Below are 13,316 nucleotides of genomic sequence, written 5' to 3' on the forward strand. Positions count from 1 at the left end.
TCATGTACAATGGATTCATCAGTGCTGTTATCACTCAGCTGAAAGAGGTTTCCAGACTGTGTAATCTTGCACGTCCAACTGCATGTTAGCCAATATTTAAACAGCCACTTGTAGGTCAACAGCGATCAACCTGTTACCTGGCTTATGTCACATCAGGAAAAGGCTTCATCCACCGTGGCTCCCTGGGAGCTGTAATCTACACTTGTTACCGAACCCCTCACATCTGGGCTATTTGCATTTTAATGTAACTGTCAGATTAGGGGAGGGTGGAGGCGGGGGGGCTGTTTGTGCGAAACCAGGGGAGTGTGACCGCCCAGGGAGTTTGACGGGCTTCATGAATGTTCTGTCACGCCGCGCAATCCCATTCGCCATCTTACGGCACCATTACCAGCCGAAATCAGTCCCTAATTAGATGGTGTTATTTAATTAAGACGGCCCAATGCGTGGCGCACACATTAATCATGACTAATTTAGAGGAAGGGGGAAGGTAAAGTATCCAGAGGTGGAAGAAAAGCGGGGAAGCCTGGAAGTTAGATCTGAAACCGAGTTAGAGTGGGATGGGCGGTGGGGGAGGCTAAAGCTGAAAAATGACATCTATATTTCTTTTCTTCCTTATCCAACACAGAGGTAGATGGATGAATGCCGGGCTGTCGGGGCAGGAGGGGGTGTAAGCTAAGCAATTGAATTGTGGAGCAATGGATAGGGGGAGGTTTGCAGTGGACGGATATCTTCAGCGAGGAGCGGAGAGGGTTGGATGTGACATTTGACTACTGTGAGATAAGACGCCACTATAAGTTTATTTGTTTGGTTTACCATGATCCTTTGTGTCGCATGCATGCAAGTCCCCCTCGACCGTCTGTTTGCTTGTCTGGCACTAAGCTGGGGTAATACCACAGACAAAAGGCTAAATAAACAGTTCTGGTACGCGGATACCTCCTGTTGCTTGCAGTGCGGGACTTTGTGTTGCCTATGATACAGCGGGTTCAATGAACTGCCCTATACTTAATGATGCGCTAGAAAGAGGTTTATATTTTCTCACTTTGTAGTATTTTTTTTTTAAAAATAATTCCTGAACTCGTGTTATGAAAAAGGTTAAGATGCTTCATTTCTTTCTCCTTTCTGAATTTATTTCCCTGCAAATATTAACACTATATTGTTACTTCATGCTGTTGTTATAGAGCTGGTTGATTTGGAACCATTGATTTGAATTGTTTCCTTGTGATTTGGGGATTTATGGCATATATGGAGCATAAAATCAAAGCAGAAAGACGTTACAAAGGCACAAAAACATTGAAAATGTGATCATCACTTTTTTTGGTGCCTTTTAGAGATCCTTTCGTTCAGTGGGAAAATAATTGGCAGATTAAAGTGTGATGAAAATAACAATTTGTTAGTCTTAGGTCGGCATGCTGATTAATATTCGATATGGCTCAGTGTTTTAGAGGTTGTCCAATATTAATATTGAAACTCATTTACAGTTTGCAAATCACAGTGAATATCTTTGGATTGATTGCCTTTACCTACACCTACATGTACATTCTAAGAGCTCCTCCTGTTTTGTTTCACACTCCTACACACGCGTTTCACGTTGCTATCTGAGTCATTACTGTGTATTTATGAAGTGTTTAGTTATTGTAAAGCGTTTCCCTTCACAGTTGTTTTATCTTTGCTCAGAATATCTCTAAACACAGTCTGGGTGCTATATCAAACTGTCGTTTTCTCTCTGACTACATTAACGTGCGGTTTCCCTGGAGCGTCAGCGGTGGCTGAGGTTGTCGTCATACTTCGTCATAAAGACAGTTCTAAAGAGGTGCGTGCCAGCTGGGCACTATAGTTGTATTATTTATATTATAGTACAGACAGACATGTACTGTAATATGTAGATGATTTAGATATGTAGATATCTAGAAATGTAATATGTAGATATACGTAAATGAAAGGTGGGTAAGGAAATTGTACTAAGACATGAGGTCCACTGATTATGAATGAAACAGCCACTCCACACCTCAACGGTACAAGACTCAGCTGCACCCTTGCATTTAAAGGAGAAAGGACTCTTTTTAGAGGATGCCAATGTTCTCATTTTGGACCTAGAAGACAGATCAAGACTTAGAGGTCATCTGCATCCACTGCGAACGAGCATTGTTGAACAGAGGTGGTGCTTTACAACATCAGCTGTCAGCCACCTACAATGCAGTCCTGAGATCCCTTCCCAGGTATCTTAACTCCCCACTCTCACCTTGCCTCAGGCGATCTCAATAGCTCACGTGATGGGGGGTCAGGGGGGATGTCTTGCAGATGTTCCACACCTTGGGCCTGGTGACAGTAATGATCACGACTTTATTCGTACCTTGGGTCATATAGCGATTCACACGATCAATAGTGGGTTGACAACCGTCAGGACCATCACCACCAAGGGGGCAGTCCTCACTAGGGCTCAAATATCTGAGGCTCTGTCAGTTGTTTTAGAATTGAAAACATCTTTACTAACGTAAAGAAGTCCTTTCTTTTATGTACTCAAGACTAATATGGATGTGGTCATTTAAAAATCTGACATTGGCTGATATGTTTTTTTTTCTTCGAGACCCACAAAACAGGGTGACACTGAATAGATTTCCCTAACATTTGTTATGTTTAGGTATTTATGAGTCCTTACTGACATAATATAACAACGCTGCTTAAAAATAATCTTGTTTTATTGTCACAAAAACAATACGCTCTGGCAGACTCTGTCATGATCAGATGGTTGCTTTGTTTGTGGTGATCCAAACACGTGTCGCTTTCTGGTAAACAAACTATGCCACATCATTACTCATAACGCAATAAAAGGGTGTTTCTCTTGTCTGCTCTTTACTTTTTAAATGTTAATTTATTTATTTCAGTACCAATATATTGGTAAATAGCTAAAACAAGCCATTGTATCACTGAATTATCAGGCTCTGTTGTGCATTCATGAAATGAACTGGGGCATAATCGGACATATGTGAGAGTGACTGGCCAGTCACCATTATGGGCTGGGAATACTGGAAATCGGCAGATTCTTTTGCCTGGCCGGTCGATTGGTGCAAAAAACAACAACAAAACAACAACATAAAACTTTACGTGCTGTGTTGCTATTACATTTTTGGTCAATTTTTCAATAAAAGCAATTCATAAAACATTCCCTGGCATTTCCAAATGCCACACATAGCACAGAATAAAACAATACTAAGCAAAATCTTTAGGTTTACATCTATACAGGGTTTTCTGAATGTTTTTCACTACCTTTGTTGATTTCAGATGTGCCCTTAAGTTGAACTAAGATGGATCTACTTTTGATTTATGAACCTTTATGAACTTAAAAATCTAAATATTGTCACTGATGAAGAACAAAAAAAAAGGTTGTCCAAACACAGAATATCAACTTTATGACTGTACAGTGCAATCAGCCTGAAAATCTTAAGTTTAAAAATAAACTGGGATTCCTGCTCTTGTATTTGTTATGGTACTGTGAATAAGGCCACTTTGTTTGTGTCGACGTTAGTGGCAAAGGCTTGGGATTAGTGACAAATCCACAAAGAGCTGTCGATGTCACCGGGAAATCATCACATGAGAAATAAAGAAGTTAAAGAAAGAACCCTGCGTAAAGTCTGTAGCACCTTTTTGTCATTTGCTTTTAACCAAATGTCCCTCATGTACATTAAATGTTTAAATGTGTTGTTTAAAAATTTTATGTTTTATTGTTAAGACTTTGAAGTGCCTGTAAATGCATTTGGTGGTAAAATACACATGCACCTAGTTGTGGACTCTTCTGTCCTAATAGAAAACTGATGAGTAGAAGAGCCAGATACTGTCTATGATATTGCTCACTGATATTTACTCCCAATCTTGAGCCAAGGGAATGGCAAAGACTATAGGACTCAATCTTCAGCCAGTTTAATACAATGGGTGAGTGACAAATTGAGATTGAGATTTTAAGTTGCCTTGGGAGACGGTGTAGTGATAGTGAAGAGAGTCAGTATTGACAGCTTTATGCTTCCTGGTAACCACTGCTGCTCACCGTTGTATACTGTAAATACAGCCTTGTGTACTGTAGTGCAGAAGGAGGAGACGGGCAATGCATTTTAATGTGGAGCCAGCCAAGGTCGCAATTTAATGTTCTGAGGGAGTCCAGTCTTTACGGGGCAGAAGAGGTCACTCGGTTGTTACAGTCACTAAATCACTGCCTGTCCAAAAGAGAAAACAAGTTTATAAAAGCCAGTGTGAGGGCTTATGTATACGTCCAAGCGGACATTGAAAAAATTAATAGAAATTGAGGGCATGTGATGACTCAGAGTAGTGAAAGCTCTCTCAGCATGCTGTTTTATACCCTTAACCATCATAGCTGCTCTCACTTGGCATATTTGATTAAAATAAAATTAAATCATAAACCTTTTTTTTTTTTAAATTAAATATATCAAGGAAGACGGTGCGCAGTGTGAGGGTTGGGCACAATGCTGCATTGCAGATTGCTGATGAAATGGAAAAGCCATAACAGTAGAGGAAAGACTTTTATTGGTATACATATTTAAAGCCCCTGCACAGAGCCACACTATTCCTGAGAGTCTCGTTACGTGGCACATTCGTGTGGTTTTATGTGGCCACAGTTCTAAAAGGAGGTTCCGATGCATTATCTTGGGAAAACACGTACCTCTGGCTTGGGCGATACATAATGATTTTAATAATGTTCGTGTGCTAATATAATGAAATGGCAAATAACCGAAGGCCCTGGGAAATTCTAACTGGACATTATAATTCAAAAAACTGCACTATGACTTGCTATAGATGTTATCACTCCCTAGATGAGGCCACAGCATCTGAACTGAAAGTAAAAAATATTTAAATACTTGCTTAGCAGTATTTAATTGAAATGCAAATAAACAAATTAACACAGGCTAATGGCAAAGAAAAATCTGGCTGCCAGCATTACTTTGACAAAAGTCAATATTATTTAACCCAAAAGATGATAAATTGATGCTCTTACCCTGAACCCATAAAGCCTTGATCTCCTGGAGCAGCAGTCCCCAACCCCAATATTTTCACAGACCAGCCGGATAAATACAACAAAATAAAACCAGAACCGGTACCAAAGAAAAGAAGATTTATTCATCACAAACGGGAAAAGACCCAGGGAAACCAAGTTAACGATAAAAACGATTTAAAAAAAAAAAGCTGAAAACCATGAATTTCACACCCGAGCCTCAGCTCTCGCAGCCCGGTACCATGACAACAACCGGTCCGGGGGTTGGGGACCGCTGTCCTGGAGGATTCTTCCTGTTAAAAGGTAGTTTTTCCTTCCCACAGTTGCCAAGTCTTTGATCATAGGGGGTCATGTGATTGTTGTGGTTTATAATTTGCTTATCTACTATTGTGGGGTCTTTAACTTACAACAGAAAGCACTTTGATGTGTTTGTTGATACGAAATGGTGCTATATAAATCAAATTGATTTGAATTAGACGTGGGGCAGGGATAGCTCAGTAGGTAAAGTGGTCGCCCCATGATCGGAAGGTCAGCGGTTCGAATCCACTTAACGGCTACCCTGAGGTACCCCTGAGCAAGGTACCGTCCCTACACACTGCTCCCCGGGCGCCTGCTTAGTGGGCTGCCCACTGCTTCACTGAGTGAATGGGTCAAATGCAGAGAAAAACAAGTAATTTCCCCATGGGGATCAATAAAGTATCCATTATTATTATTATTATTATTATTATTAAAAAAAACATTTTAAAGGAAAGTAAGTAAAAATCTAAGCACGTAATAGAACATAAATAATGTGATGTGAACTTGAGTGACAGTGACAGCTAAACCCAGAAACGTATCTCTAGAGACTTTAAGAAGTAAAAAAAGTGAGATTTCTTGGCACCAAAGGGGGGGAACGAAATATTTTGCAGATGGCAGCACTAGTGCAACAGTTGAAATGGTCTGGTTAATGTCAAACAGGGGTAACACCCAAACTCCTCAAACTTTGTAAGTCTTTAACCTCTGTAGCACAAAATTGTAATTTCTTGCATGCGATGGGACAAGACTGATAGAAAGGCATTGAAATGTCCTTGAATATTATGTCTGAACAAGTGTGGGAAACCTGATAACATTCCTCAGAGGGTCAAAGCTGGCTGAGCCGGCCGTGCTGGCACTGACATTGCAACTGGCTCTGCGATTAAGCCACGGGAGCCATTTTAGGGCTGATTATTCATGGTGCTACTGTACTGATGTTCCACTACACTGAATTCTCTCATTAGGTCATCCGGCTCTAAAGGCCATTAAATTTTCAGTCAGCATGAATAAGTCAGAGAGTTCTGCCTCTGATCATGCAGTGCGAAGAGTCCCCAAACTCATCATAGGTGCTCTGCAAGAAAAGGAAAAAAAAAAAACCTACTTCAGTGCAGGGGTAACATTTGCTCAATTAAATATGTGAGAAGGGCAGGGGTTGGCAGCAGGGTAGTTTTTTAGATTTAAAACCTACCATGTGGTGCCAGACAGCATTTCCAGAAGTATCGATTAGAATTTCGCTGCGGGTAAATGACTCCCAATGGGATCTCCTTGGCAACTGGAGCCGCGCCAAGCCACTGAATGTCTAACCGACTTAATGCAGATATAAATCGCCATTCCAATCAAGGCCGTTTTATTTGCGGCCTTAAGTGAAGCAATACGTCACCTGCAATGCTGCACATTTTCGTCAATAAAATCCTGTCAAATCCGTTAAATGCATGCTGCATTGATGACATATGATTTATGCTGCTTCGTTCCAGGGAAGGATATGTCATGCATAGTTGGAGTAAGCAGGTAGTTAAGAACGGTTGGCATTTGGGTCCCTAGTGCACTACAATTAATCATAATTGCTTTGTATTGCCTATGAACCTTTATTGTGCTTTAGATCTGCACTCCCATAGCATGAAAAGCATGAGCAATTAGCTTTAATTAAAACTAATTCCTACCCGTAATATCTTGAATGGCTTGCCTTCTGCGGCTTTTTGTCCGATTGATTCGACTTGTGTGACAACAGCTCATTTACAAAGTGAACATGAAAATGAAGCATTATGGCGAAACATGCACTGAAATAAACTACTAGATTTTCTTTTTCTTTTTCCGAAGCTTCAGCGCTATAGAAAATATTTTCATTGGTGTTTTAATGTGGCCAGAAAATAACTGGAGAAAACAAAGAGAAATTGAACCATTGACTTCAAATACGACCCCTTGAAAGCACAGCCAGAGCCCTATCCACTGCCATCTATTATATTCATGAGTGTGACCTGTCGGGGGTGAGAGGAGGCTGCAGGGGGAGGTGATGGGCGCCCACCTGCTCAGTTTCTAAGACAACTGCCTGCCAGGAGATCAAACAGGCCTCCTCGCTCCCCTCTGTTCTCCTCCTCCTCTCCCTTGCAAGTCCCATATACGAGGCGACTGACCCACTTTTCCTGCCTCCCTGAGCCATTACCTGGAGAAAATGTAGTGATGTGGTGTGCGAGCATGTTGGGTTGGTGGGTGGGTTTGCAGCACTGAACAAAAGCTTCTCATCTTCTCCTACTGTACAGAAATGAAGGTGTAACAAGGACTCCAAAGAAAGCATGTCATTTCTTATCAGATGCTATTGCATGTGAGATTGCTTCTCTAATGGCGTGTCTTGGCCTAGTATGTGTTTTGCTTCTGTGCTGCCACACATGTTAACTGAGCTCACTCAGCTAGGCAAATTTGCCAGACAAATGGATAATTTGCCAAACACTGCGGGACCAAATGAAAGTAGTGATACTGCATAAATTCCATTGCGCTGGTGTAAATTGTTTACAATCCTATGGGCTTTATGGAAGGTAGAGCCATCACTCATTGTTTTCACGGCATTAGATTGATATTGATTGACTCTGACAGCTAGCATCATGATACTTAGGCCCAGTGACCATTTTATCTCTTTCCCCCTCTTGGCTCATTTTTGTCAGTCCTCTTGCCACCTTCCTTTGTGCTTGCCTTTATTACCCTTATGCTACTTTTTTTTAAAATGTTCTTTTCACTCTGGTGCTCTCTTTCCTTACAGGCCTCACATGGTGACAGAATACATGGGCATCAGGAATGAGAGTTTTATGAAGATTGCTGCTGTGGGGACATGGATGGGAGATTTTGTCACTGCCTGGATGGTGAGATTTGAACTCATCCGTGTCCACATTAAATAAGTCAGCTTTTATGAAAAGAAAGACAGACCTTCAAATTTTAACCCTGCATTATGAAAAGCACAATGACTGAAATGATTGAAAATAAACCTCTTATTCATGCTAACACCATGATTTGTTAAATGAAATTGTGTTAAGCTTTATTTTTTTCAACGCATAGTAGATCACAGTTTAATAAAGAATAGCAGCTTTATTTAAGAAAATGTTTAAATATAATTGGAAATGCTGAATAACTAAAATACTAATACTTTTTGATAATTTTATGACTCTTTTTTTCATACCTGATACAAAAAAAATCTAATCAAGAGAAAACCATTTAGTTCAGCCTGCTTCATTAAAGTGCAATATACAGTTAGCAAAATAATAGTAAAAATCTAATAGACGAATGCATAAGCAAGTCAGTATTAAAAAAAGTGAAATAAAAACTCAGTCTTGCTAAACTTGGGATTCTTGTGAAAACATCTGCATTATATTGTGAAATGTTTTCCTGGTAACATTTTAGAACTTTTTCATTAGAGTAGCTGCTCTTTATAGCTAGCTTGCTAACTAGCTTGCATTTAATTTCACATTAGCATGTACTTAAGCTAATGACCTTTAGCCTGTATCGTGGGCGTCATAAACTGCAGAAATAATAATTGTTTGGGTTTTGTTTTGTTTTTTTATTTGTTTTTTTTATTTTATCCACTCCACACAGTGTATCTGAGACAACTGCCTGATGGTACAGAGCTAAGAATAAAAAGAGCCCTAACTTCATAAATTAGCTGAGCAGCAACAATGAGCATCAAGTATTTAATATAATATAGACTATCATGCACTGCTCAAATACACTATGCTGAATTACTAACCCACTAAGTATGCTTATAGGTTTTGATAATTTTATAAAAGTGAAATGTTTTTCTCTCATATCTGATATGAAACATTTAATCATTTTCATATCATAGAAGAAGGCAAACAAAATTCTGGTAACATATATCTGATAGACCTTCCCAGACTATAAGTTTGGTCAATATAACAAAAAAATTGTGAGCCTAAATACTCAGCCTTCCTAAAACTTTGTACAAATCTGTGACAAATGACGGACGGTGCAGAGCTAAGAATAAAAGGTTAACAGCAGCAACCTCTAAGCAGCAATGATGACCAAGTATTTGACCCAATGAGTGTTTAAAAAAAAAATTTTTTTTAAATCTGATAAGCCTTGCATGGCTGCAAGCATGGTTACTTTTAGCTGTGTTCATATCATAATAATTTAATAAATCATGTTTACAACCAGGTCAAGATACAAATGAAGCCATTCTTCACGTACCAAAATCTAATTTCTAGGTCAGGTGTATCCTCTCAGCCATATCAAGGCACACACTTACAATGCAGCTTTCCACACTAATCTAGTTCAGTCTGCTATCAAACCCTCAGAGGAACATGCGACTGATGTAAGGAGGGTCAGAGGAAACAATAGGTGCACAGGGAGGGACAGAGTGTGTTGTAGAAGAAACCTACCTCTGTTCATTTATCAAAATAAAAAGAGGAGGAGAGCTCCAGCGGGACAGGACTACCTGTGGTGGGAGGAGTGCGGGCTTTGACACCAGCATCCACACAGCTGAGACAACTTGACAAGCTCTCTCACCGGTCACATTAGTATTCTACAGTACATACTGCAGAGAAAGAGAGCGGGTGGAAGGAGAGACAGAAAAGGAGGCAGAGGAGGAGGGAGGTAGTCGGTAAGAAACAGAGGTGAAGGGGAAAGGGAAATGTAAAAGTGTGGTCAGAAGGGAGCCAGGGGAGGAAGTGAGTGAGAAGGTGAATCAGGGAGGCACAGGTAGGCCAAGACGAAGTGCTGATTCCAAAATCCCTCCAAGCTTTTTTTTGTTTTTTTTTTACATTTGATTAATTCAATGAGGCACTTTGAAGATGACCTCTGTGTCTCCTCTGCATAGCAGATTTACAGTATAGCTTTACTGGTTGAGTGAACAGGAAGTGTCTGTTTTTGAAATGGTGCAAAGCCAGAAACATCTCATCGATTCCCTGATTCACATTCTTTCTCCAACACACTATCTGCAGTGAGGTGCTTTATTGACGAATTGACCTTGCCTCTGCAGCAGCTCCACATAAAGAATTTCTTTAGACGCTATGCTTTCTGACACAACTCTGCAGCCGTGCAAAGAAGATCTCCCGTAACTGACTTTTAATGACATTAAGGATGACAGCGTAAAAACAATTTCCCTAGCTGTTGGAAGCACAACATTAATACTGAAAGAAGCGAGTATGTTTCAAGGTAATCACATAGTCATTAGTGGTAAATCAACAATGGAATGCTATTCAGTATGAATCATTCAGTATTCACAACTTTATATCTGTTCAGTATTCAAAACTGTATACCTGTAGAGTAACATGTCATACAGTTTAGGGAAATAAGCATTTAATCAGCTGCCAAATTTGTAAGTTTGCACAGTTAGAGACTTATTATTTTTTTAATTTTTATGGTGCTTTCATTTTAATTAAGAGAGAATATTAACCAAAAATCCAGGAAAAAAATCCATTACAGAAAAGTTACACACTGATTTGCTCGTCACTGAGTGAAATAAGTACTAAGTCATGGATTCCTTCCATGACTTAGTACTTAGTTGAGAAACCCTTTTTGGCAGCAGAGGAGTAAGATACTTTCTGTAGTTGGTCACAAGGTTGACTCTCGTCTTAGGAGGAATTTAGACTCACTCCTCTTTGCAGAAACTCTCTAAATCCTTTCGGTTTCTTGGCTGCTGCTTGGCAACTCAAATCTCCCTCCATAGATTTTCTATTGAGGAGTGGAGAATGGTTAGGCCACTCAGTGACTTTAATGTGGTTCTTCTTTAGTCTCATTTGTTGCCCGGGTGGTATGTTTTAGGTCATTGTCATGCTGGAAGACACATTGACATCCTCAGTGTTCTGGCTGAGGGAAGGAGGTTCTTGTCCAAGTTTTTATGGTACATGACATGAAGTCAGCCCAAGCATAGTGGTCCTCCCCTGTGTTTGATGGTGGGGATGGTAATCTTTGGGTCATACTTGGCATTTCTCTTTCTCCAAATACAGCAGGTCAAGTTGATAGAGCAAATTAGGTTTCATCTGACCATAGGACTTTCTCCCAAACCTTCTCTGCATTGTTTGAATGTTCTGCAAACTTAAGACAGGCCTGCACATGTGCCTTCTTGAACAGGGGGACCTTTCAGGCACTGCAAGATGTCAATCCATCACAGTGTTGTGTTAGCAACAGTCTTCTTGGTGACTGTGTAACCGCTAACTACCTTCAGATTATTAACAAGCTCCTCCTGTGTGGTTTTGAGATGATCCACCACCTTTTTAAGGATCATTCTCACCCCATGATGCAAGATCTTGCATGGAACTCCAGACTGAGGGCGATTGATGGTGTTCCATCAATCACTATCTTTCATTTCTAAATAATCAAACCAACCGTTGTCACCTTCTCACAAAACCTCTTGCCGATGGTCTTGTAGCTCATTCCAGCCTCGTGCAGGTCTACAGTCTTGTCCCTGATGTCCTTCGACAGCTCTTTGCTCTTGCCCATGGTGGTGGAAAGGTTGGAAAGGAACAAATTGATCCTTTATACACATGACGAGTTGAGTTAAGGAGTGTCTGCAAATAACATAGATTTATGGGCACAGAGTCATGTACACGCATACATGTATATTTAGGAGGCAGAATTATGTCCTTCACTGTAAGTTTGTAACTCTGGAGCAGCATGCAGCATTGTTATTTGTTTAGCATATACAGTAGTTAGCATATGTATAATTGAAATGTCCTGATAAACCAGATGGTTTGATTATGATTTCCACTAGATGGAAACTTTTAAGTAAGAAATGCTAATACTTTGTTTCTTATTGTTTGTTGAGAATGTTTGCACACGTAATATGGCAACACTTGAACATTATCTAAATGGACTGGCATTTATATAGCACACTTTTTGAGTCATATTGACGTGTACACATCTATGATTGCTAAAGAAATATTTTTCAAAAACACTAATAAGATATAAGAGATTTATGCACCACCCAAAAATTTAGACGACATAGTCAAAGTTTCCCTTTGACTTTGAAATGATTCATATTACTTTTATGGCTTTCTAGTACATTACATATGTAGCTACATCTAGAAGGTGGTTAGCCCAAATCATTAGGGAAACAGGTAGCCTGCCTTCATCAACAAAAAAATATAAAAATCTTTACGATCCTCCTCTGAAATTTTCAATTAACACTTGGGTTTCATTTGCTGTATCTATCCATGCTCCTCTGAAGAGAACCTATGGGAAATGACTACCCTGCCTGGGGCAGGGTTACCAGGGCCCAACCACGGAGCCAGCCTTAGGGAGGGGCACAGTTAGAGCACCTGGTGGTTCGGTCTTAGTCGACAGGGCTCAGCCAGATGTAGTCTGAAGAAGCAACATGGGCCTGCCCTCTGGTAGACCTGGCTTTGGGAATGCCCCAGTGTCCTTCTGGATGAGCTGGAATAGGTGGCTGTGGAGAGGGAGGTGTGGGCTTCTTTGCTTAGACGGAGGCCCCCATGATGCAGACCCAGATAAGCGGAAGAAGATGGATGGATGCAGTAACTTTTTTGACAGTTTGCTCACTAACTCCATTCAGACAGTTTCTTCTGCTTATCAGAAGTTGGGTTGCAGTGGCAGAAGCCTAAGTATTTTAATCCTGACATCATTGTGTTTGCCATTTTAATCCTAGAGGACCCAGAGGCACTCAAAGGCTAGATGAGACACACAGTTCTGTCCCGGCATCTCCTCCAAAGGGAGGCATTCATGAATGATCCTGATGAGATGCCCACACCACTTCAGCTGCTTCCTTTTGATGCAAAGGAGCAGTGATTCTGCTCTGATATTCTCACTGTAAACCTGAGCTGAGCCATTTTACAGAGGAAATTTATGTCACTTTTATCCGTGACCTTGTTCCTCCGGTCACCATCCAGAGTTGGTGTGAGGGTAGGAATGTAGATGGACTGGTGAATCAAAAGCTTCTGGCTCAGCCCTGTTTTCACCGCTGCGGTGAAAACAGGGCCGAGTGCCTGCATTACTGCGGGCAGTGGGCCAATCTACAGGTCAATCTCATGCATCGCCTGCCCGTAACTTGTGAACTAGATTTCAAGAC

At 40.6% G+C, this 13,316-nt stretch overlaps 1 protein-coding gene across 2 annotated transcripts in view; it reads left to right on the forward strand.

The window, feature by feature from the left end:
- Window positions 1–13,316, forward strand: part of tmem117 (transmembrane protein 117) — a 46,813-nt gene that overhangs the window by 22,610 nt on the left and 10,887 nt on the right. For both annotated transcript variants that reach the window (XM_086299204.1, XM_086299205.1), the window contains exon 4: window positions 8,043–8,142. In XM_086299204.1, the coding sequence (XP_086155330.1) occupies window positions 8,043–8,142 (100 nt within the window). The remainder of the gene's footprint in view (window positions 1–8,042; window positions 8,143–13,316) is intronic.

This window comes from Aulonocara sp. 'chitande type north' Nkhata Bay, linkage group LG7 (assembly GCF_057382095.1).
Source record: "Aulonocara sp. 'chitande type north' Nkhata Bay isolate Kocher_YH1m ecotype deep benthic linkage group LG7, A_spYH_male_GT1.1, whole genome shotgun sequence".
In the NCBI taxonomy this organism is placed as follows: Eukaryota; Metazoa; Chordata; class Actinopteri; order Cichliformes; family Cichlidae; genus Aulonocara; species Aulonocara sp. 'chitande type north' Nkhata Bay.